Source organism: Panthera tigris, chromosome F3, assembly GCF_018350195.1.
Source record: "Panthera tigris isolate Pti1 chromosome F3, P.tigris_Pti1_mat1.1, whole genome shotgun sequence".
Taxonomy (NCBI): Eukaryota; Metazoa; Chordata; class Mammalia; order Carnivora; family Felidae; genus Panthera; species Panthera tigris.
The window spans coordinates 60,698,364-60,718,989 of NC_056678.1; the positions used below are offsets into that span (position 1 = coordinate 60,698,364).

General features: G+C 49.0%; 1 protein-coding gene and 1 long non-coding RNA gene across 2 annotated transcripts in view; one reads left to right on the forward strand and one right to left on the reverse strand.

Moving 5' to 3' along the window:
• Positions 1-20,626, forward strand: part of LMX1A (LIM homeobox transcription factor 1 alpha) — a 159,895-nt gene that overhangs the window by 100,631 nt on the left and 38,638 nt on the right. The window contains exon 4 of the mRNA XM_042976531.1: positions 10,382-10,614. Within this exon, the coding sequence (XP_042832465.1) occupies positions 10,382-10,614 (233 nt within the window). The remainder of the gene's footprint in view (positions 1-10,381; positions 10,615-20,626) is intronic.
• Positions 3,588-10,438, reverse strand: LOC122235933. Its single transcript, XR_006214072.1, has 3 exons — positions 10,207-10,438; positions 9,640-9,856; positions 3,588-4,346 (listed from the first exon to the last, which is right to left on the reverse strand). It is a non-coding gene; the product is annotated as an uncharacterized LOC122235933 (long non-coding RNA).

Sequence of the window (20,626 nt, forward strand, 5' to 3'; positions counted from 1 at the left end):
TTGGCCACGTGCCATCCAGACAAGCCAAAAATTATGGAACAATAGGAATCTGTGCCCGGACTATCAGCTAAAAATACCCCATTCCCTCTGCTCTGTTGTTTCCTGCGTATGTTTAAGAGTGTCCCAGGAGGCTGATGAGGATGAAGGGAAAGGAAAACTGACAATTTCAAAGGAAACCGAACCTTTAACTCCCTAAAAGGGAAACATATATTTTCTGTAGGTCTGTTTTCTGTTTGTTGCCATTTTTACATGCCTGTGTGACAATGTGGAAAGTCTGTAATATGAGTTGTGCCACCTTGGCTTGGATTATTGGAATCCGTGCTTTTACCACAGTCTTTTGCTTTATGGTCTGACTCGTAGACTGCATTCCAGGGTTTGGTAAAGAAGAGGGGAAGGAAAAGAAAGAGCTCCTAAGCAGCAGACCACTGTCTCACACACATTTTCCACACGTTCAGCTGGTTAGGGTACTGGTTAAGGGCTGGAGGAACACATTTCCATCCCTAGTTGGGCCATACGTAACCTCTTCTATTTCTTGATCACTGACCGAGCCTCAAGCTCTGGATGGTTTTCTCAGTAATCTCAGCTTTCTCTGTGATTTGTGGTAGGTCATTGATCCTTCCTTGGCGTTGGTTGCTTTCCATTTATAAAGGGAGGGAGGGGTTGACTGATCTTTTGGGGGGGGGGATTTCACAGTTAGGGGAGCAAGGCAAAAATAAGGATGTCTCAATGCGGGTCCACACAGTGATCAGCAGCCTCAGTAAGAAGCAGTCATCTGAGAGCTAAAATGATAACGGGGCAAGGGTCTGTCCCAAATATTTGCGAGATAATGTCAGCATTAATTAAATAGCAACTGTTGGCTGTGGTTGGTTAAACACGGAGCTGCCGACTTCCTGAACATATGCTGGGTGTTAGGCAATGAAAGTGGGTGTTGGTCAACACTGGTTGGCTGATGTCAATATTTACCTTGAGTTAGGGTTGACCATAGCCATAGTTGCCTGAATGAAATTCACAGTTTCCTCTCGAGTATTTGCCCTTTCATATTTGTCTGCTGGTCCATTCTCCAATAGCATATGAAAGACTTGTTAAATTTTGATTTACTTTGTCATACTAACAAAGAACAAAGCCTTGAGATACACATGAAGTTCTATTTTTGGCTCAGTCAGCTGTCTTGAAATAAATGATCTTATCCAGATATTTACATGGGCAGATTTGGTGAATTTGCTTTCAATAAGGGGAGGTCACAGTTTCTACTTATTGAGAGCGGCTAGTATTGTCCGATACCTCAAATACGTTGTCTTGTGTCATTTCCAGAACATCTTGTAAGATAGTTATGATCTCGTTTATAGATAAGGAAGCGGAGGCCCCAAGAGAGTCTACAACTCACTCAAATTCTCAAAGGCAGAACCAGGATTTGAATCTAGGGTCTATCAGACTTCAGACGCCATGCTGTGGTCATTTGGTCTTCCTGACTCTGGAATGGACGCTTTGTAAGGACCAGGAAAGTACTTAGGCCACCATTTCGAGATGGAAGCTGCCCATTGCCAGCAGTAGTTTCGATAGGCGACGAGCCACGTATGTTACCCTGTGCTTCTCGGTGAGCCCAGCGCCTCCAGGACGTGCAGACGTCGTACTTAGCGGTTCTCATCCCATTGTATGGTCCTCCTCACTGCTCCCCAGGAGCCCCAAGGAGACAGAGACTCTGATTGGCTCTGCCCGCCACTTATTGTTTTCCATTTTCTCCCCACTGCAGAGCCTTGAGACTGTCTCCTATAGAAGATCCTGCCACTTCTATTGTCCTCGCAGACTTTCCCACCGCCCCAGGACCACAGGCTCAGTTGCTCATTGTGGTGGTGTTGGCTCAGCCTCAAGGACAGAGACCTTGAGCCAGCCGACAAGGTTGCTTCTGTCACTACTTCTAAGGCCACAAGCCATGCTTTTGCTTCCCAATACTTTTGAATTCTCTTCTCTCACCACTTCTCCTTCAGTTTAGCCACATGGTCTCCCAGACTCCCAGCAGCAGATTTCCCCGACAGACAGTTTTGGCTTATGGCCAATCCCTGTCTCTGTGCCTGGATGACCTCAGTTACCAAGTCAACATGGCACTTAATGAGTGCTGCTATGCTGCCCCCTGGTGGAGAGGGTGGAAACAGTGACGCACAGATGACGGCCTTCTTGTTCAGGAGCCACGCAAAGACCCTCTCCTGCTCTCTCAACCGAAGGTTCGCGTACCTGATTAAAACTAGATTTGGTAGTGCCCGTGGAAAGGCAGCATGGTCGGTAGTTGCCAGCTGTCCAAGGTGAAAATCAGCTCTGCTTTCTTATGTCGCCAAAGAAGTACACAACCAGTTGGCCTCTAGTGAGAACCGGGGGTTTTCCGTATATTTATTTTCTCTGCCCTCCTTCCACTTAATTGTCTATGGTGTGGAAGCTTTGAGAAGTTCCCTGTGAGGTGTGCAGACCTCTGGGTCAAGGCTGATGAAGATCTCGGTCTTTCCAAACACACCCTTTGTTCAGGAACCTTCTGGAGTGTCATAATGGGGGCTTCTCCTTGTATTCTTGCTCAATCCTCATGGACCTCAGGGCCAGGGATAGCTCTCGGTTTGCGTGAGGCTGCCATATTTCACGGTATTGCTGTACATGGGAAGTTGTACCATCAGCCTCAGGGTTGATGTGGGGACGACACAGCATCTAGTGTCTGGGGTCTAGAGGATGATAGAGCAGTGGGCAGGGGGGATGGGTGAGAGAGATTGGAGGAAGCCATGGGCATTCATGGGTGAAAAAGTCAGGTATACTGGGAAGAAAATGAAGCCTCAGTCAGCCTCCGGTTTTTTACCTTGATAGAAAGAGCAAGAAGGCATTTCATCTAACCACATGCCAGGGCTGTTAGGTGAATCCGGACAAATCCCGTGTGGACAGGCTGCGTGCAAACCCTGGCCCGAGGCCCCTTCAGCAGGTAGGAGTTCAGTCCCTGGCTCCGCTGGATTGTCAGGGCTGACCCCCACGTCCACAGCCAGCACCGCCAGAAAGCCGATCCTCTGACATTCTCGCATTGTTCGCGGCCTTGGTCCTCAACTACTTGTCTAATCCTTCTCTCTCCACACTCCTTTCTCTGATCCTGATTCTCCTGGTCTCTAACACTGTGATTCCTCATTTTTTTCTAAAAACGGATTTCTCTCTCCTATCCATATTCCACTCTTTTTCTCCATCATCATCATTACACCATTGTAATAGTTACCCTTTTATTGAGGATTTACTATAGTGTGAAGCACTATGCTAAGCAGTTTCAGTGCATTCGTTCAATTCATTCTGCTTGGGACTCTGTGAGACAGGTGCTTTTATTATTCCCACTTTATTAGATAGTAAAAAAAAAAAACAAAACCCAATGCCACCATCGCCTGGCCAAGATCCCATGGCTAATAAGTGGGGAAGTAGGGACTGGGACCTAAGTTTATTTGGTTACATCGTTTTGCCTCCTTACCCTGTTTCCACAATGCAGTCTGTGGCTGGGCTTCCTTGGGTCTTCCTGGGTCCAACCCCATTGGCCTACATTTTTGTCTATACCCTGAAAATAGCGACCCCCCCCCCCCCGCCAGGTTTCCTAGCAAATGGGGTTCCAGCAGGAATGATCTCATCTCGGAATCAGCGTAGACCTTGCATGCTGCTGTTGGGTCAGAGAGGGTCTCCCAGACATTGCTTGTTCTTAACCTAAATCTGTGGAGGACAGACCCCTTTCGGGGATCCCTTCAGGTACATTGGGGCCCAAGGGCTGAGTAGCCTGAAGGAACCAACTTGGTGCCTAACCCCTGCCTTTCTTCTACATCCCCTGGCAGCCTCTCAGGACCCAGTCATGGGTCCCGTGACATAGCCATCTCAGCTGCCTGATCTTTTTATTTGTTTCTCCTGTGAAAACAGTGCTAGAGAGGTTATCAGAGAAAAATGGGAGAAGGAGCCTATGAACCACACACCTCAGAGTCTCTCTCCTGGGGAAGAGAAGCATCATGAACGAGGCTGAACTGAAACATGGTGAGACAGCCTTTGAGTTCACAAACTTGTTCTACGTCCTCTAGAACTAGAGTGCCTCACAAGTTCATCGAGGTGCTAGATAGAAGGAATATGGTGGTTGCTGGCACCCAGTGAGTATTGGAGAAAGACTCATTCCCTCTTTTGTCTCTTCCACGGGCTTCTCTCCCGTTGAAGTAAAATAACTTGGAGGCTGAAATATACATCCTGTGCCTCTTTCCTGGTGGCCTTAGACTTGTTCTCGAGGACATTCTCAGGTGTCACGCCTTCATATGGGCTTTTGAAACGCCCTTGTCTCCTGAGCTGCTGAGTAGGGAATCCCAACCCTGTAAAAAAAAAAAAAAAAAAAAAAAAAGAAAAAAAGCATGAATTAGAAAAATGGGAATGAATTAAGAAATGACCCAGCCCTAATGGCTTTCAGACATGCCTTTGGGGCAAATTGTTTTCGTCACGCAAAATCTTTTCTAGAAATATATTCTAGAAATCTGTATGTAAAAATGTAGAAAGATAGGAGAGCATTCAAGTGAGCTGTTGGTTTTAGCTGGAGTGTGCACACAGGTATGTGTTTGTGAGTCCCTACACAATCTCTTTTGGCCTTAGTTTATGTACACATTGATAATGTATGTAATATATGCACGTATATTACATCTATATAAACCTGTGGATGTGACCGATATGGTTCTGGAAAATATTTTGTTTGGAGAATTACCAGAGCATGGCCGTGTCATGCCAGAACACCTTCTGGAGACCGGGAATACCTTCTGGAGAGAGGGCTGTGTTGGTGCCCAGGTGTGGCCTCCTCATGAGGAGACACGAGGAATAGACATGCCCCTCTGCAGCCAAGAAAGGGGAAGGACAGTGGCTTTCCTGAGGCCCGTTGGTAGAGGAAGAACCCTCGGGGCCTGGTCTCGCTGCTCCCATCACCCACCTCTCTTCTTGTCTGCTATCATCGCAGGCAGCCAGCACAGGGCAGGGAGGCGGGAGCTGGGTTGGGCTTCTCTCCCGGGTCCTGGCCCGCGGCAGTGGGACAGTCCCAGGCCTGTGCTCTGTCCCGCAGCTCTGTGAGCAGTGAGCCCCCTGGGTTCACCCCCCCACCCCCACCCCCCGGGCCGCACCGCACTCTTAAGAGACAAAGTCGTGCCCACATCAGGGCAGCTCACGCAGCTAAGGAAGAAGCACTCTCCCAGGACAGGACTCCGGAAACTCCTAAGCATACGTTGCCCCCTTGGGGCAAAAAATATCCCCAATGAGCAAAAGCCGGAGAGGCAGAGTGAGTATGAACGACTAAAACTGGTGCTATCCCTGACGGGTCGCAAAACACTGCACATCCACGTGCTCATACGGTCCTCACTGATCCAGCAACGTGTCGGCATCATGATTGCCTTTTGTATCTGAGCAAACGGGAGCCGCAAAAGATTAAGCGATGGGCCCCCAGTCCTCCTCACTGCTTGGCAGCAGCAGAAGCTGCCCACACAGGCTCTCTCACTAAAGCTGAGGGCTGCCCGTCTCCCAGCTTGGGGCTCCCCCAAGAAAAGGTGTGAGCGGGACACAGAATGGGATTGCAGCCAGGCCATTTGCCTGCCTGGTAGAGGGCAGGGGAAAGTGCTAGCAGGAGGAAGAGAAAGGGCAGAGGGGGAGGGCAAGACCAAAGATTCTGTGCCCCCCTAAGCCAAGTGGGTGGGTCTCTCCTCTGTGCCACTCTGGCTCTTGCCCTCCTGTATACCCCGGATACACGGTAGTGTGGTCTTGGTCTAGAGCCTGCTTCCTGCTGGAGACCGGGAGCTCCCCGAGGCCAGGGTGGCCCCACGGACCGCCACATCCCCAGTGTCTCCATGCCAAGGGCGTTCACCAGCCGGGGAAGAACGCTGAACGAGACTTAGTCTCTGGGATGGGCACTACTCTGGGGGCTTTTCCGTGAGCTGGAGGGTATTGTTCCCATTTCACAGGTGAGGGAGTTAGACGCAAAGAGGAGATAAGGAATCATTCGGAGGGTTTTCACGGGTAGGAGAATTCATAATGGTAGGAAAAGTTGGGAGTTATTATGTCTGCCCAGAAGAGCTGGACGTTTTGGGAAACCTTGTCTAGCTTTCCAAGGGCACAGCCAGCCTGCCAGGCTCTGAACCCAGAGTGAGGTCTCATTAGCATTCAGAGGGGGAAGTGACCGTGGGGGACGCCATCCAGGGCATTGGGAAGAGACAGGCTGTGTTTTAATTACGACCTGGACTTCTGAACAAATCCTTTTCTCTGCTTGTCTGAGCCTTAGAGAAAACAACTTGTGGGAGGTGTGTAGTCGGCAGCTGGGTCCACACTGGTGCCTGTACAGCTGTGTATACATCTGGCACACAGGTGGTGGACTGCATGTGCCTCTTCTCCTTGAATTGCTCTGGGGGTGAGTGGGGGGGGGAGGGGTGGGCACAAGAGTCAAGGTGGTGAGGTGAGCTTGACCTGGTCTTTGCCCGGAGGGGGAGAGTTGGGTGGAGAGAAGGGAGAAAAACAGGGCTGCCCCCCTCTTCCTGGTCTGTAATCCCCCGCTGACCGTGACCATTTGAGCCCAGACAACCCCAGCCACTCCTGAGTCAACATGGCGGGCTTTCTTTGTTGAGCTCACCCTGACCCTCCCGTCTCCAACGTGGAGGAGATTTTTGGAGCGGGGGCTGAAATTAAGAAGGGCGGAGAAAGGGGAGGAGATTAACAGGGTGGAAGTTAGACAAGCACAGATGCTACCACCTGCGGCCGCAGATTCTCAAGTGCTTGTTGACTCCCTGGGAGCGTTTGCCTTGGGTCTGTTTAACAGTTCATTCCAGGGGAAGGGGAGGAGAAGGAGGGCTTTGGGGACAAAGGGCCTTTGACCGGGTCCTGGAAAAGCATTGATTAGTTTGCTCAGGTTGGCAAACAGTGACTCGGGACTCGGGGCCAGGGATGAACTGGGTGATTTTCTGCCCGGGGGCATGGCAATCCAGCATGGAGGCAGGGAAGCAAAAGCAAATGTTTAAGGGACTGGTGTGGAGAAGGAAAAGGCGGGGCTGCTGGCATCTGGAATTCTGGTTTTGGGCTGTCGTCAGGGGTAAAGGAGCCACGTCAGCCCCTTGGAAGTTGAGAGGCAGAGGGCAGGCATATCAGGATGGGTGTTTCTAAGGTGCTCTTGATGGCCAAGGGTGGGCGTAGGGGCCGATGTGGTGACCCAGGGCCTGGGCTGAGAGACAGCGAGCTCATGCCTTCCTGATCCTGTGCTGTGCTGGAATCAGCTACCGCCTGGCCTCTGTCCTGGGAGGCTGCTCCGTCATGGATTCACCAGAGGCAGCCTCATTCTCTTCCCCAAGCCTTGGCTTCCTTCGCCCGAAGAATCTGAATGGCCTCCGTTTTTCTTTCGCCAATCCATGTGCAATGCCTCTTTGGGAACCCCTCCTTCACTTCCTCTCCACCCTCAAAACGATTCCCTTCTTCCAGGAAGCTTCTAAGACAAACATGCAGACTTCACGCCATAAACCAGTATGGCTTCAGAGCTGGGAAGCGATTGATTGTATTACCAACAAACTATGGCTTTATGCCATTCTGTTTTCTGTTCACTGGACATTGCCTTGTACTGTTTGTGTTTTCTGTTTCCCACAGGTAATCCTCTATGGGTAGACATTATTTGATTCTTGTTTGTTTGTTTGCTGTGCTCCACGGGGTTGAGGACCTTGTATAATTTTGTGCCGACAACGGTGACCCACACCTAACAGACACTCCGTGTAGACTTGTTTACACACACGAGTGCTGCCCGGGTGGTGGTTTCTTCCCCTCCCAGTTAAGACAGACAGTGGATGGTGTTAGTGCACGGTAGGTACTTCTGAATGAGGGAGTGAAAAGAAGAGTAGACTGTAAATGAATATCTGAATGAACTTTTGGAATGAATGGGAAAAAAAGAAGACTGGATGACTAAGTGAATGTGGGAAAGAGCTTTTGTGTTGGGATTGGCCACACTGAAGCCATTTTGGTGGTCAGCCTGTCTATAGAAAAATGCCCTTCAGTTACTTCTGCTTCCTTAGCTGCTGCCGGCACGAGGCCTGTTAGCAGAACACGGTGGCCTCGGCTACCTGGACGTGCTCTGAGTCCATTGTGTCTTGTCTTCTTGGGGGGGGGGGTCTTGGAGTTTTAATGCCCTCTGGCCATTTCGTCTTCCTGCCACCATCCCCGCCCTACGCCATCTGAACTGTCGGTGTCCGTTGACCTCGCTGGATGTGAGGACAGAGAGATCGGTTCGGAGAGAGATTCTTTTCTCCCTGTTGTGCTAGTACTTAAAAAACAAAACAACTTTGTTTTGGAGATACAAAAGTGAGTGGTATAATGCATCAATCCCTGAGATGTTTTCAGGGCATATCATCTCTGCGCTTATGCCAAAGGCGTCGATGAAGGCAATTACGTCATCATGAGGCAATTTTAAAAAAAGAGAAGAAGAAACAGATCTGCTGTAAATTTCAGTCTGTCCCAGACTGCCCTGAACTGTTACTGGCCTGGGGTGGGGGGACGAAGAAACAAGTGGCTTTTATTGGGACCCGCCGTGTGGCAGTCCCTACGTGAGGCTCTTTGCACAGGTCGTTTTAGGAGAACAAGTTAGATCCATGGGTCAAATCGCTCTTATGGAGTCTCCACCATGTGCAAGAGGTTGTGGGCTATATTCCACAGGCCTTGTTCTTCAAGTACAGGCTGTTGGCAGGAGAAGTTATAAACATAGGAAAATCTCAATGATAAGGCAAGATTAAGATGTTTCAAGTTAGCAGTAGGAAGCAATCCCCGGAAGACTTTTGGAGCTGGAAGGAATTGGCCTAACTCCTTAAGGACAGCCAGGAAAAGAGTGCAAAGGTGGGGGGAATGGCCTGCCCATAGTTGTGCTGACGGTTGTAAGCGTAGCTGGTAGATCCAGCCCGGTGGATCTTGCAGCTTTTTGTGTCTTGAAACATCTCCAGGAAACAACCGAGTGAGCCACTCAGACTGTTCATGGCAGGGTGTTCAAAGGAGAGGCAGTTCCTTCACATTGAGGCAGGGGAGGCTGGCTGGACCCAAGACGGTGGTTGGTGCCTTGTCCTGAGGGCGGGTTGGATTCAGTTAGACCAAACGGAGAAGGGCGGGCTTTGCGGGAGGGTGGATTGGTGTAAATGGCGTAAATACGCCCAGAAGCGAATCAGGCACGGTGTGTTTGCAGGAGTGGAGACATCATCGTCATCATCATCCTCCTCCAGCTCTGCCCACCAGGAGCCCGGGAGCTTCCCCGTCTCCAGATTGGGGGTTCTGATCTCCTCCTCTCTGGTTCCCTGCTGCTGTCGTATCAGTGACCCTTGTCTCTGCTCTACCCTTCATACTACAAAGAGTTGCTTTTCCTAAACAGGGCTCTTACCGTGTTAAAAATTGCTCAGGGACTCTCCACTGCTTGCCAAACGCAGTTCAGCCTGAGCGTGTGAGCGGTCACGACTGGCCTCACCTGCCCCCCCACTCTTGAGGCGCCCCACCTCCAGCCTGCTGGAGCACACCCGGGCACTGTTGCGACTTCAGACCTTCACACAGGGGGTCCCCTCCTCCCCACCCCTTTAGGCCGTCAGCCTGCCAGCCTTCCTGTCTTTCCTTTCACCAAGATGCACTGACCTCATGATAAAAGGCAGCTGACTCTAGGCGCCCCCGATCGGATCGTTCTTGTTTCCTCCTCCGGGTCCCGCCGCCGTCATTTAGATGTGTCCTGTCTCTTCCGTTAGCCTGCGCTCATTTCTGAAAGGGATTTTCTTTTATTCATCTCACGTCACTAGTCCCTACTGCTTTGGTTCGGCATAGACAGACACCCCCTTCTGTGGCTTGTTGAAATTAACTGAAATGAAATAAGAACGAAGGCCTGAGAGAGAGCTGCATTCACCCAACGCCACGCTGGGAAGCTGGGGTGCCATTTATCCCTCCGAAACCAGATGACGCGTCAGCATGCCCTGGCCGGCTTGCTACAGATTCACGTTCTGGGGCTCCCCCTTTTGCACACTGATGGGAGCGGGCCCGGACATTTGGGTTACTCCCCAGGGATTCTGGGCAGCTGCCTGGCGCTGTGTGTGTAGACCACCCTCTGGGAGGACCATGTCCTAGATGACCCCAGTTACACCCTGGGCATTAGCTCAGACTGTTCCCAGCGCCTCTGCCCCTGCGTTTTGTAAGCCTCTGTGCGTCACTCACCCGAATCCCTTGGTTCGGCCTCCTCCGGGAACCCAGCATCTGGATTTCAAGTGTATTTCGTTCCCAAACATCCTCACCCTGGGGCTTGGAGTCTCGGGTGCTGTCGACCTGAGGCCAGCTGGCCCCCATCCGACCTTTCTCAAAGACCCTGCTTCCCTTTCTCCCCTGCTGCCAGGCTGTTTGCTGTCAAATGTGGGGGCTGCTTCGAGGCCATCGCGCCCAATGAGTTCGTCATGCGGGCCCAGAAGAGCGTGTACCACCTGAGCTGCTTCTGCTGCTGTGTCTGTGAGCGGCAGCTCCAGAAGGGCGATGAGTTTGTCCTGAAGGAGGGGCAGCTGCTCTGCAAAGGGGACTATGAGAAGGAGCGGGAGCTACTGAGCCTGGTGAGCCCAGCGGCGTCAGACTCAGGTGAGTGCGGCGCGGGCGGTGGGCGGGGATGCGGGACGCGGCGGGACGCGGGGGGCAGCGGGGTGGGCTGACGGTCTGGTCTGCGTTGCTTTTGCCCTAGAGGACCAGCCACCGGGGCAGCCCAGCTCCACGGCAAAGCAGCTCTGTGCATCACAGGCAGTACCTTTGTAAGGTTGGCGTGATCTCTTACTGGTCAGGAATTGCCATGGCGATGCCGTGTAACAAATTACCCCCAGATTCCACGCATCACAGCTGTAAACGCTTACTCATGCGTTCCCAAGCCTCTCGGTTAACGGCAGTGACTCCGCTTCAGGCTGAGGGTCTGCAGCTCACCTGGGATCTGCTGAGCTCAGCTCTAGGCCGCAGACCAGGCTCGAGTCCGCTCTGCGTGATTCACGCCAGGCTCCAGGCTTGAGAAGCGGCAGGTCCAGGGCGTGGTCTTCTCTTGCCAATGACAAAAGTGCCAGGGGGCACGCCCGACCCTACCTGTGCCTTTCTGGCCTCCGTTCATAGCATATCTGCTAATGGTTCACCGGCTAAAGCAAATTAAAAGCTTAAGCCCAAGGGCGCCCGGGTGGCTCAGCCGGTTAAGCATCTGACCCTTCGTTTCAGCTGAGGTCACGATCTCGAGGTGTGTGGGTTTGAATCCCGCATCGGGCTCTGCAGCTGGCAGTGTGTAGCCTGCTTGGGATTCTCTCTCTCTGCCCCTCCCCTGCTCATGCTGTCTGTGTCTCTCTCAAATAAATAAAACACTTTTAAAAACTTAAAAATAAAAGGCTCAAGCCCGAAGTCCAGGGGAGAAGTACACTACATGCACCTCAGATCCCTCCGCAGGTGTAGTTATATGATACTGTTCCAGGGTGTGATGAGTTGGAAGCAGTAATTCAGTCTACCATAATCACTGAGCTGCTCTAAGCCTCTGTTTCCTCATCTGTCAAGTGGGAAAGCTGGAATCTGTCTGAGGCTCCGTGGGTCGCGCAGAGAAAGGAACTAGAAAATATCTGTACCACGACCCAACCCCCACCCTTCCTGCCTTGGAAGGGTGTGTGTGTGTGTGTGTGTGTGTGTGTGTGTGTGTGTGTGTGTGTTGCGGGGGTTAGAGGGAGGGTTGGAGAGGTCCCGAGATTGTATACAGCAGGTTTCGGGAAGCCAGAGAAGTTGAACTAAAAGTGTCGAGGCTGAGCACGTGTTCCCCCAGGGCAGCATTTGTCGGGCTTGCCCCGCCCCGACCCCTCCAAATCTACGAGAGCCGCATGGCCTTACTAAATTCTTGCCGTATTGCTATCGCTGATCCCAGCGCAATTCCAGTCCCCTCAGCATGGCTGTGACCTCACATCATGCACCTCTTCAGGCTGTCAGGGGGCCTCTGAGACCTCCCACTCTTCGTCTGGACTTTGCTGGATTCCAGCACATCAGTGTCTCCAGCACTCACCCCCACACCTTGAATTTTCATTCCCTCTCTGCCTCTCTCCCGCACTTTGGGGTCTTGCTGGCACATTCTTTCAGCTTCTGTCTCGGGGCTCTTTCACCAAGGAAGACTCTTAATCCCTCGTGCGGGTGAGTTTACCCTTAACTTCTCCTACGGGGCCACGGATCCCACTTTATTGCAGTTGCCTGTCTGGCTGTTTGTTGTTCTTGCCAAGTGCTAAGCCCCGGGAGGGACAGCATGTGTCTCTTTTTACCACCGTGTCCCCAGGGCTTAGCACAGGCCCGGAACACTGAGGGTGCTCGATCGAGATCTTTGTGAGGGAAGGAACAAACTCATGAAGCAAAAGCACTGCGGCAAGACGCTTGAGTCCACGGGGTGTGGGGACGGGTGGGGGCCTCACCCTGGCTGCACCACGGATAGCGATGTGACTTGGGGCAACTTTCTGAACCTCTCTAAGCCTCAGTTTCCACAGCCGTAAAGTGATAATCATGGCTAACTGACAGTTCATGCACACTAAAAGCCTGCTGTGCGGTAAATGCTGGTCCTTAGCGAAAGCCTGCCGGCCTGGGCTCTTCATAGCAGTGTGTTTGCTTCCTGCACCTTCCAGTTGGTTCTTCTTGCCTGGCTCTGCTTGCAGCCTTAAGTAAGCCAACACTAGGACATCCCCACTCCTACTGGGCTTGCCAGTCTTAAGTTTTCCTGGATTTGTTTTCATTTGAAAGCAATTCCTTCTCAGGAACACTGCCACTGACATAATGAGTATCTCCTCTGGGCTAATTGGGCCCATTCTAAACCAAGCTTCGTGGCCTCCACTCGGTATACAAAGGTCAGCTCACCCGGTATTACCCCTTAGGAGTCTTGCTGTGGCCCACCCACTTAGGCCTCCTTCCCGGAATATTGCAAAATCTTCAAATTCCCAAAGGGCTTAGGTGCCATGGTGATCAGAATGCCAGCATGACTTCATAAAGATAGGCACATCCAAAGGGACATACCATTCTTTCTCACATGGAAAGAAATGCTGTGGTCGAGCCTTTCTTGGTACGTGGGGCTTGACCATGAATTTATCCAGTTGGCCCCTGTGTTAAAGACTCACAGATTTTAATTGGCTCCAGACTTAGTACGAGGCATTAAGGTATCGTGTCCCCACCCCACTCCCCACGCGAAGACAAAAAAAAGAAGCTGGGTCTGAGCAGCGTTAATAGAAGTATAACTTCCAGGGGCGCCTGGGTGGCTCAGTCGGTTGAGCGTCTGACTTCGGCGCAGGTCATGATCTCGCGGTCCGTGAGTTCGAGCCCCGCGTCGGGCTCTGGTGCTGACAGCTCGGAGCCTGGAGCCTGTTTCAGATTCTGTGTCTCCCTCTCTCTCTGCCACTCTCCTGCTCACGCTCTGTCTCTCTCTGTCAAAAATAAATAAACATTAAAAAAAATAAAAAAAAAAAAAGAAGTATAACTTCCAGAGCATGGGAACTACAAGACACCCACTTTTCTGACCCCACTCTCAGCCATATGTTCAGTTCTGAGCATTTTCTTTTGAGGCTGATAATGACAAAGTAGAGCTTTCTGGTTGATCTGTGTACAGATTCATTCAGTAGATGTAGGCTGAGTGTTTGCCTTATGCTGGGGAAGGAGTCCTAATGTGAATGGTAAGAATGATGTGGGGGTGGGGTGATCTCAAAACCACGTCAGGTGAAGAAATTAGAAAAGTAAAGACTACATAAAGGCATAGCTGCTGCCTTCAAATGGGTGGATCAGACCCATTTCTAACTTCAGAGAGCAGAGAATTAACTTTGTTAATTATTTAACAAAAGCATTGAGCACTCACGTTATAGATGCAAAGGTAAAGGCAAGGGATTTGGACTCCACGTTGGGACTGTTAGGGTGTCATTGTAATTATTAGAGCTAACAAAGAGCAGGGCTACTCAAGGACTCCCACTTGTTGAAAGGAGTATCGAGTATAGAGTATCCGTGTGGTGGGGGAGGAGAGTGGTTTTAGAGGACTTCCGTCCCTTTCAACTTGAAAAATCATTGTTTTGCTGCTATAAGCAAAATGACAAAGTCGCAGTCGGAATCCAGTTTCTGTATTTTCTGTAGCATTCATCTTGTCAGTTATATAAACATTACCTGTCTTACGTCACAAAGTGTTTTGTGTGCCGGAGTGCCTGGGTGGCTCAGTCAGTTGAGCGTCCGACTTCGACTCAAGTCATGATCTCACGGTCCGTCGGTTCGAGCCCCGCGTCGGGCTCTGTGCTGACAGCTTGGAGCCTGGAGCCCGCTTCGGATTCTGTGTCTCCCTCTCTCTCTGCTTCTCCCTTGCTTGTGCCCTATCTCTCTCTGCCTCTCAAAAATAAGTAGACGTTAAAAAAAAATTAAAAACAAAGTGTTTTGTGTGCCAAATCCTGCCTCGCTAACAGGACAAGCTTCTGAGCAACAGGATGGTACGTATAACTTCCTTTGTTCCCCAAAGTGTAGGGTGAGGCCAACGGAAGAGTGAGTGATCAGTAAGTCCCTAAGGAGCTGAATTACATTTCAGGGAAAGAAGTCCTCCTCGCATTAGGGGGTTTAGAGAGACCAAGCCATTTTTAGGAGGTGTCACGGTCCAAATACAATTCCTCCTCTCATTTCTGTCCCGAGCGCTCCACATACTGTAGGTGCCTGGTAAATATTTGTCGAGGGAATGATCAAATGGGCTGTCGTCTTTAACGTTTTTATCAGTGACTTGGATGAAGACGCAGAGGGCAGGTTTATTCGATCTGCAGATGACACAAAGCTGGCCAGGAAGGCTGGTGTGGCAGCTGACACTCTCAACGGTCAAAAAGATTTTGACGCGCTCACAGAATAGCACAAAGTGGGCAAGATGAAATTTAACTATTGGGTTCCACAATGCACTGGTAGTCGTATGGCATGGCGCCTGTTTTGATGGAATCCCACATGGGGTTTACTTGGCCGTAAAGTGGACGGGAGCCCCCAAGGAGGCTGTCTTAATGGACCTACCATGTCCCTAACGTAATAGCAGCTCCAGCTCTGCATTCCTTAGGGCACATTTAGCGTATTTGGTCTAATTTTAAGTGATGCGTTTTAGGACGTCACTGACAACCCAGTGAGGGTCTGGAGGACAGCGATGAGCTTGTTAAACAATAGGTGGCTGAAGAAACTCAGTGCATTTCGTTTTGGGAAAGTAAGGCTAAGGGATAACAGGAGAGTTCTGCCCATTACGTGGGGGTGAAATGACAGATTCTGGTGTCCAGCAGGGGTACCGACCAGACCCTTTATGAGAAGTGAAAAAGACTTGTGTCTCAACATTTTAATTGCAGTGGGCGGAAGACGAGGCCAGTGACCTCTAGGGCTATTTAAATCTAGCGTTCTAGAATCTATGGTTTTATGATGCTGACTGTTCTGACTTACACAAGAGCATGCGACATATTTACAGCCAAAAGGAACACCAAATTTGGAGATACTTAGCTGCTGGATCTCTTTTCTAGTGTGGCCGGAAAAGCTTCTTTTATCCTGGTCCAGCTGTGCCAGGGGCCTGGAAGCAAGCTCCCAAGAAGAAAAATGGAATTTGTAGGAACAAAATCAGCCAGTCTCCCTGACATGGGACAGTCCTTTGAGTTGCATATGGAGAGCCTCACACTCCCAGGGTCCGAGATCTCTTTTCTCTGTCTCGTTCTTTCCCATTCTTCCAACTCTCACTTAGAAGAGACTGTTCTCTCTAAAAATATGCAGTCTTTCTAGAATGTACCACCCAGAAGGGGATGAAATCTTCCACATGTGGTCTGAAGTAGCACAGTGTTGTTATTACTATTTGTCATGGGTGTCACATTCGTTCTATTGATGTGGCCCCGTGGTTTCATTGGCTTTTTTTGACCGTGGTGGGGGCTTCGGGGCTGCCTGTAGGCAACCGTGGCTCCTGGCTGGTCCATGTTGCATTTCTTAGTTATCTACCCCTCTTACCTTCATGTTTCAGCATCAGAGGTCATCTGAGAGTGACTTGTGCAGCAGTTTTTAAAACCTTTTTATTTTGATGGGGCTCCTGGGTGGCTCCGTTGGTTAAGCATCTGACTCTTAATTTCAGCTCAGGTCATGATCTCATGGTTCAGGAGTTCGAACCCTGCGTCCGGTTCTGAGCTGACACGCTAAGCTCCATGCTGGAGCCTGCTTGGGATTCTCTCTTCTCTCCCTCTCTCTTTGCCCCTCCCCCCAACTTGATCTCTCTCTCTCTCAAAATAAATAAACATTATTTTTTCTTAATTTTGCAATAAAATTTTAGATTTATAGAACAATTGCAAAATAAGACAGAAGTTCCCATATAGCCTTCATATGGTTTCCCTGAATGTTAACATTTCACATTTATGTGTACATTTTGATACATATATCATGTGAACTAAGAAATTAACCTAGGTATAGTACTATTAACTCAACTATATAAACTAAAGCTATTATTTGATTTCACTAGATTTTCTACTAATGTCTTTATCCATTTCATTCCATATTCAATCCAGGTTACCAGGTTGTGTTTCGTTTTATGTCATTTTTACGTTATATTGCCTTTCTTTTTTCCCCCATTTTTGGGATCACTGATGTCTAGTCAGAATTTCATTTCTTGCCCCTCCCTCTGACAATATCTTTATGTTACATTTTTTTTTATGAGCCCTCACCATCGACTCAAACTGTGTTTTTTGCTTGTCCGTTCTGTGACTTGTTTACCATTTTAAGGCTTTCTTTCCTGAAGAGCAGCGTGCATTAACATTTTTAAAATATTTATTTATTTTTGAGAGAGAGAGACAGGGTGTGAGCAGGGGAGGGGCAGAGAGGGAGGGAGATACAGAATCCGAAGCAGGCTCCAGGCTCTGAGCTGTCAGCACAGAGCCTGATGCGGGGCTCGAACTCAGGAACTGCGAGATCGTGACCTGAGCCAAAGTCACTTAACCGACGGAGCCACCCAGGCACCCCTAAGCATGCATCTTAGATTATGCCCAGAATTGATTCCTTGGCTGTTAGGTTCTTCCAGAGTTCAAACCATTATTAATTCCTCTTGGCTTACCAACACTTCCTCGATCAGAACTAAAGTCCAAGAGTAGCTGGCCCTGCATTCCTCCTTTTCTGAGAGTTGCAACCATCAGCAGGGTAAGGCAGGGCTCTTTTCCATGCTCTGCTTTTGTAGAGGGATTTTCCCAAAGGAAGCCTGGGCCAAGATCCCCGTCATGAGGATGGCTTTCTGCAAAGGAGGTTTTAGGTTTCAAATAAATACAGCAATTCCATGGCCTCTGTTTACCCAGTAGTACACACTGCTTGGGAAGGCTTCTACCCCTTCTCACCTCATGGTCTACACTCCCCTGGCCCCAGCACAGTGCCCAGCATGCAACAGGTGCTCAGTAAATGTTTGCTTATTGTGTGAATAAATGAACTTTGTCCTGTTCTTACTAGCCTCTGAGGTCCTTAGCAGAGAAGCACCAGTCTCCAATATGACTCTTACTAGGATCTGGAATGCAGATTCCTAATACATACTGAAGTTTGGGGGTCCTTCTCTCTCAATTTTCCTTAGGATGTGGGTTATTGCCACTTTAGGAAGTCTAGATGCTTCTCTTGTTACTCTAATTGTGCAATACATCTCTTTTTCCTTCCTTTCTGAGTCAGGTTTAGATATTTGTTTTAGTTTCCTTCCACAACCTTGGAATTTTTTTTTAAATTCATTATGGGGGGCCTGGGTGGTGCAGTCGGTTAAGCGTCTCACTCTTGGTTTCAGCTTAGGTCATGATCTCAAGGTTTGTGAGTTTGAGCCCCGTATAGGTCTCTGTGCTGCCAGTGTGGAGCCTGCTTGGGGTTCTCTTTCTCCCCTTCTCTTTGTCCCTCCCCAACTTTCTCTCTCTCTCTCTCAAAATAAATAAATAAACTGTAAAAAAAAAAATCGTTACAGAACTAATGAGCCTATCTTGGTTCCAACGTATCTTGGGACGTAGAGAGGCAGTGGTTACCTGACAAGTTTGGAAAAATGCCTGACTGTCCTATAGGATTATCCCTGTCGGTTCATAGTCATGAATTTCAGGATGCAAGATTGAAAGAAAAAGTGAGCAGGAGGTATGAGGGAGTGTCATTTTCCTTATAGTAGTGCAGAGGGCTTGGGTCTAAAGTTAGGTCTGCATTTGAGTCTTGTCCCATACTCACAGCAGTGCGACCTTGGGAAAATTACTTCCCCTGTCCGGGATTCTCCTTCTGAATCAGTGAAAAGTGGTCAAGGGCCTGAAACTTGGTCCATGTTTAGTAAATGGCAGGCATTGTTGTCTCCTGGCTCAAGGGTTTGGTAGCTCATGGCTCATATGCTTATTTTTCATCAAAGATCCATCATTTACAAAAGTCTCGTCTTCTGTCTTTGCTGTTCTGTTTTGGATGCTTCTGGAGAGCTGACCTGGGGCCATGTCAGGGCATACAGAGAGTCTGTCTGTCATTTTGCATGGCTAGGATGTATGGGCTAGAGATGGACTGAGTTACACCATTGGCCTGCAGGTCTCAGAGGTGCTCCCCAGTCTCTGAAAATTATAGGTAGTTCTGCATCTTGGAAAGTCAGTGCAGGCCAGGAGGAAACCATCTTGCAGTCACCTCTGGGATTTCATAGGGATTTCAAGCAAGAATAGGAAGCATGTGTTGAACTCAGCTACTGTTCTTTTATAGACTGGGGAACTGAGGTTTAGAGTGATTCTGCTCTGAGCTTTTTTGGGCGCCCAAGTATCTGCTTATTCCTGAACGGGACGTATTCTGGAATGTGGCTATCCTGGGGGGTGGCTCTCTCCATGCCTCTTGGTCCGAGGGTGGTGGCATGTCTCCTGTCTTCAAATGAATTGCTTTGGGGATGGATTGTTCTTCGCATCTGCAGCGCTAGTCTTGGACTCCACGAAGGACCTTTGAACCTGACAGTTACCTGTTGGTGAATAGGCCTGCTGTGGTTGCTCTGTGAGACACCGTCATCTGTTTGTGTCCTTCCAGGCAGTCACCTTATCAACCTTTAATCCAACAGATATTTCTTACAGATGCCTACACTGTCTCAGGATCTCTGCTAAATGCTGTGTTTTAGTTGCAGGAAAAGAAGGGCAGAGGAGTTCGAGAACACAGAACAACGCAAGTCAGGGAAATGTCCCAAAGCCAACCTCCTAACGCCTGGGGAGCAGGGAGGCCCAGATATAAAGTGATATAAGGAGGCTGAGAGCTGGGAAAGGGACAGCCTGGAGATTGGTTTTGTTATTCTTTCCTTTAAGAAACAAAGGGGCGAGCCTGTAAAAAACAGCAAGAAGAACCTTACTCAGGTATTAAAATACTCTGATAAATAGTATAGTTGTTAAAAAAATATTTCAATCATATTTTATGTTTTCCTCTAAAGCAGTGTTTTTTTGTTTGTTTGTTTTATTTTAAAAAAAAATTTTTTTTTCAACGTTTTTTATTTATTTTTGGGACAGAGAGAGACAGAGCATGAACGGGGCAGGGGCAGAGAGAGAGGGAGACACAGAATCCGAAACAGGCTCCAGGCTCCGAGCCATCAGCCCAGAGCCTGACGCGGGGCTCGAACTCACGGACCGCGAGATCGTGACCTGGCTGAAGTCAGACGCTTAACCGACTGCGCCACCCAGGCGCCCCTAAAAGCAGTGTTTTCAGAAGACTCCTCTAAATAGCATTTTCCAGAAAATTCTAGCTACAGATTGGTAAAATATATACGTATTTTTATATCATGACCTGTTATACACATTTTGTGCGTGTGTGTATGAAATCACGTTTCAACACATTGGCGTGATGATATTTTCTATTCTCTTTATTTTTTAATTATAGTCTTATCTTTATTAATGTCATAACCCACCATTGGATCATGGCCCAAAGTTCAAAAAATACTGCTTCTAAGGGCAATTACTTAGAAACCTGTCCCCAGGTTTTAGAATTGGTATGAATTCTTCAAATTTCAAGCCAATAGCTCTGTTTTAATCTTGTTTTGTTTGTTTGCTTGTTTTTTTACATTTATTCATGTTTGAGAGACAGAGAGACAGAGCACCAGTGGGGGTGGGGCAGAGAGAGAGGGAGACACAGAATCCGAAGCAGGCTCCAGGCTCCGAACTGTCAGCACAGAGCCCGATGCGGGGCTGAAACTCGCAAACTGCGAGATCATGACCTGAGCCAAAGTTGGACTCTTAACTGACTGAGCCACCCAGGCGCCCCTCTGTTTTAATCTTCTATATCTACTCATCTGTGTTAGGTGCTGAGAATAAGACTAGACACTGAGGAGATCATCTGGCCCCAAAGACTTGGCACAGTGCCCTGCACAGAGTAAACATGAAGTAACTATTACCTGCTTTCATTGTTGTTAGCATTATGAAGGGGACGTGAAAAACCTGGATCATGACTAGCACAAAAGTCTTCGTGGACATTTTCTGATTTCTTAATCTGGCATCTCTGGATAGCAGACAAGAGAAAGTTGTAATTGCCTGAGCCCTTTAAGTTGTTTTTAGAATCAAATTTTGTCTCTTGTTAGTATCACAGCCATGAAATTGACTATCAGAATTATTTGTTGCCTTCAGTCTGGGGCTCAGTGCTTCTTTTCTTTTCTGAA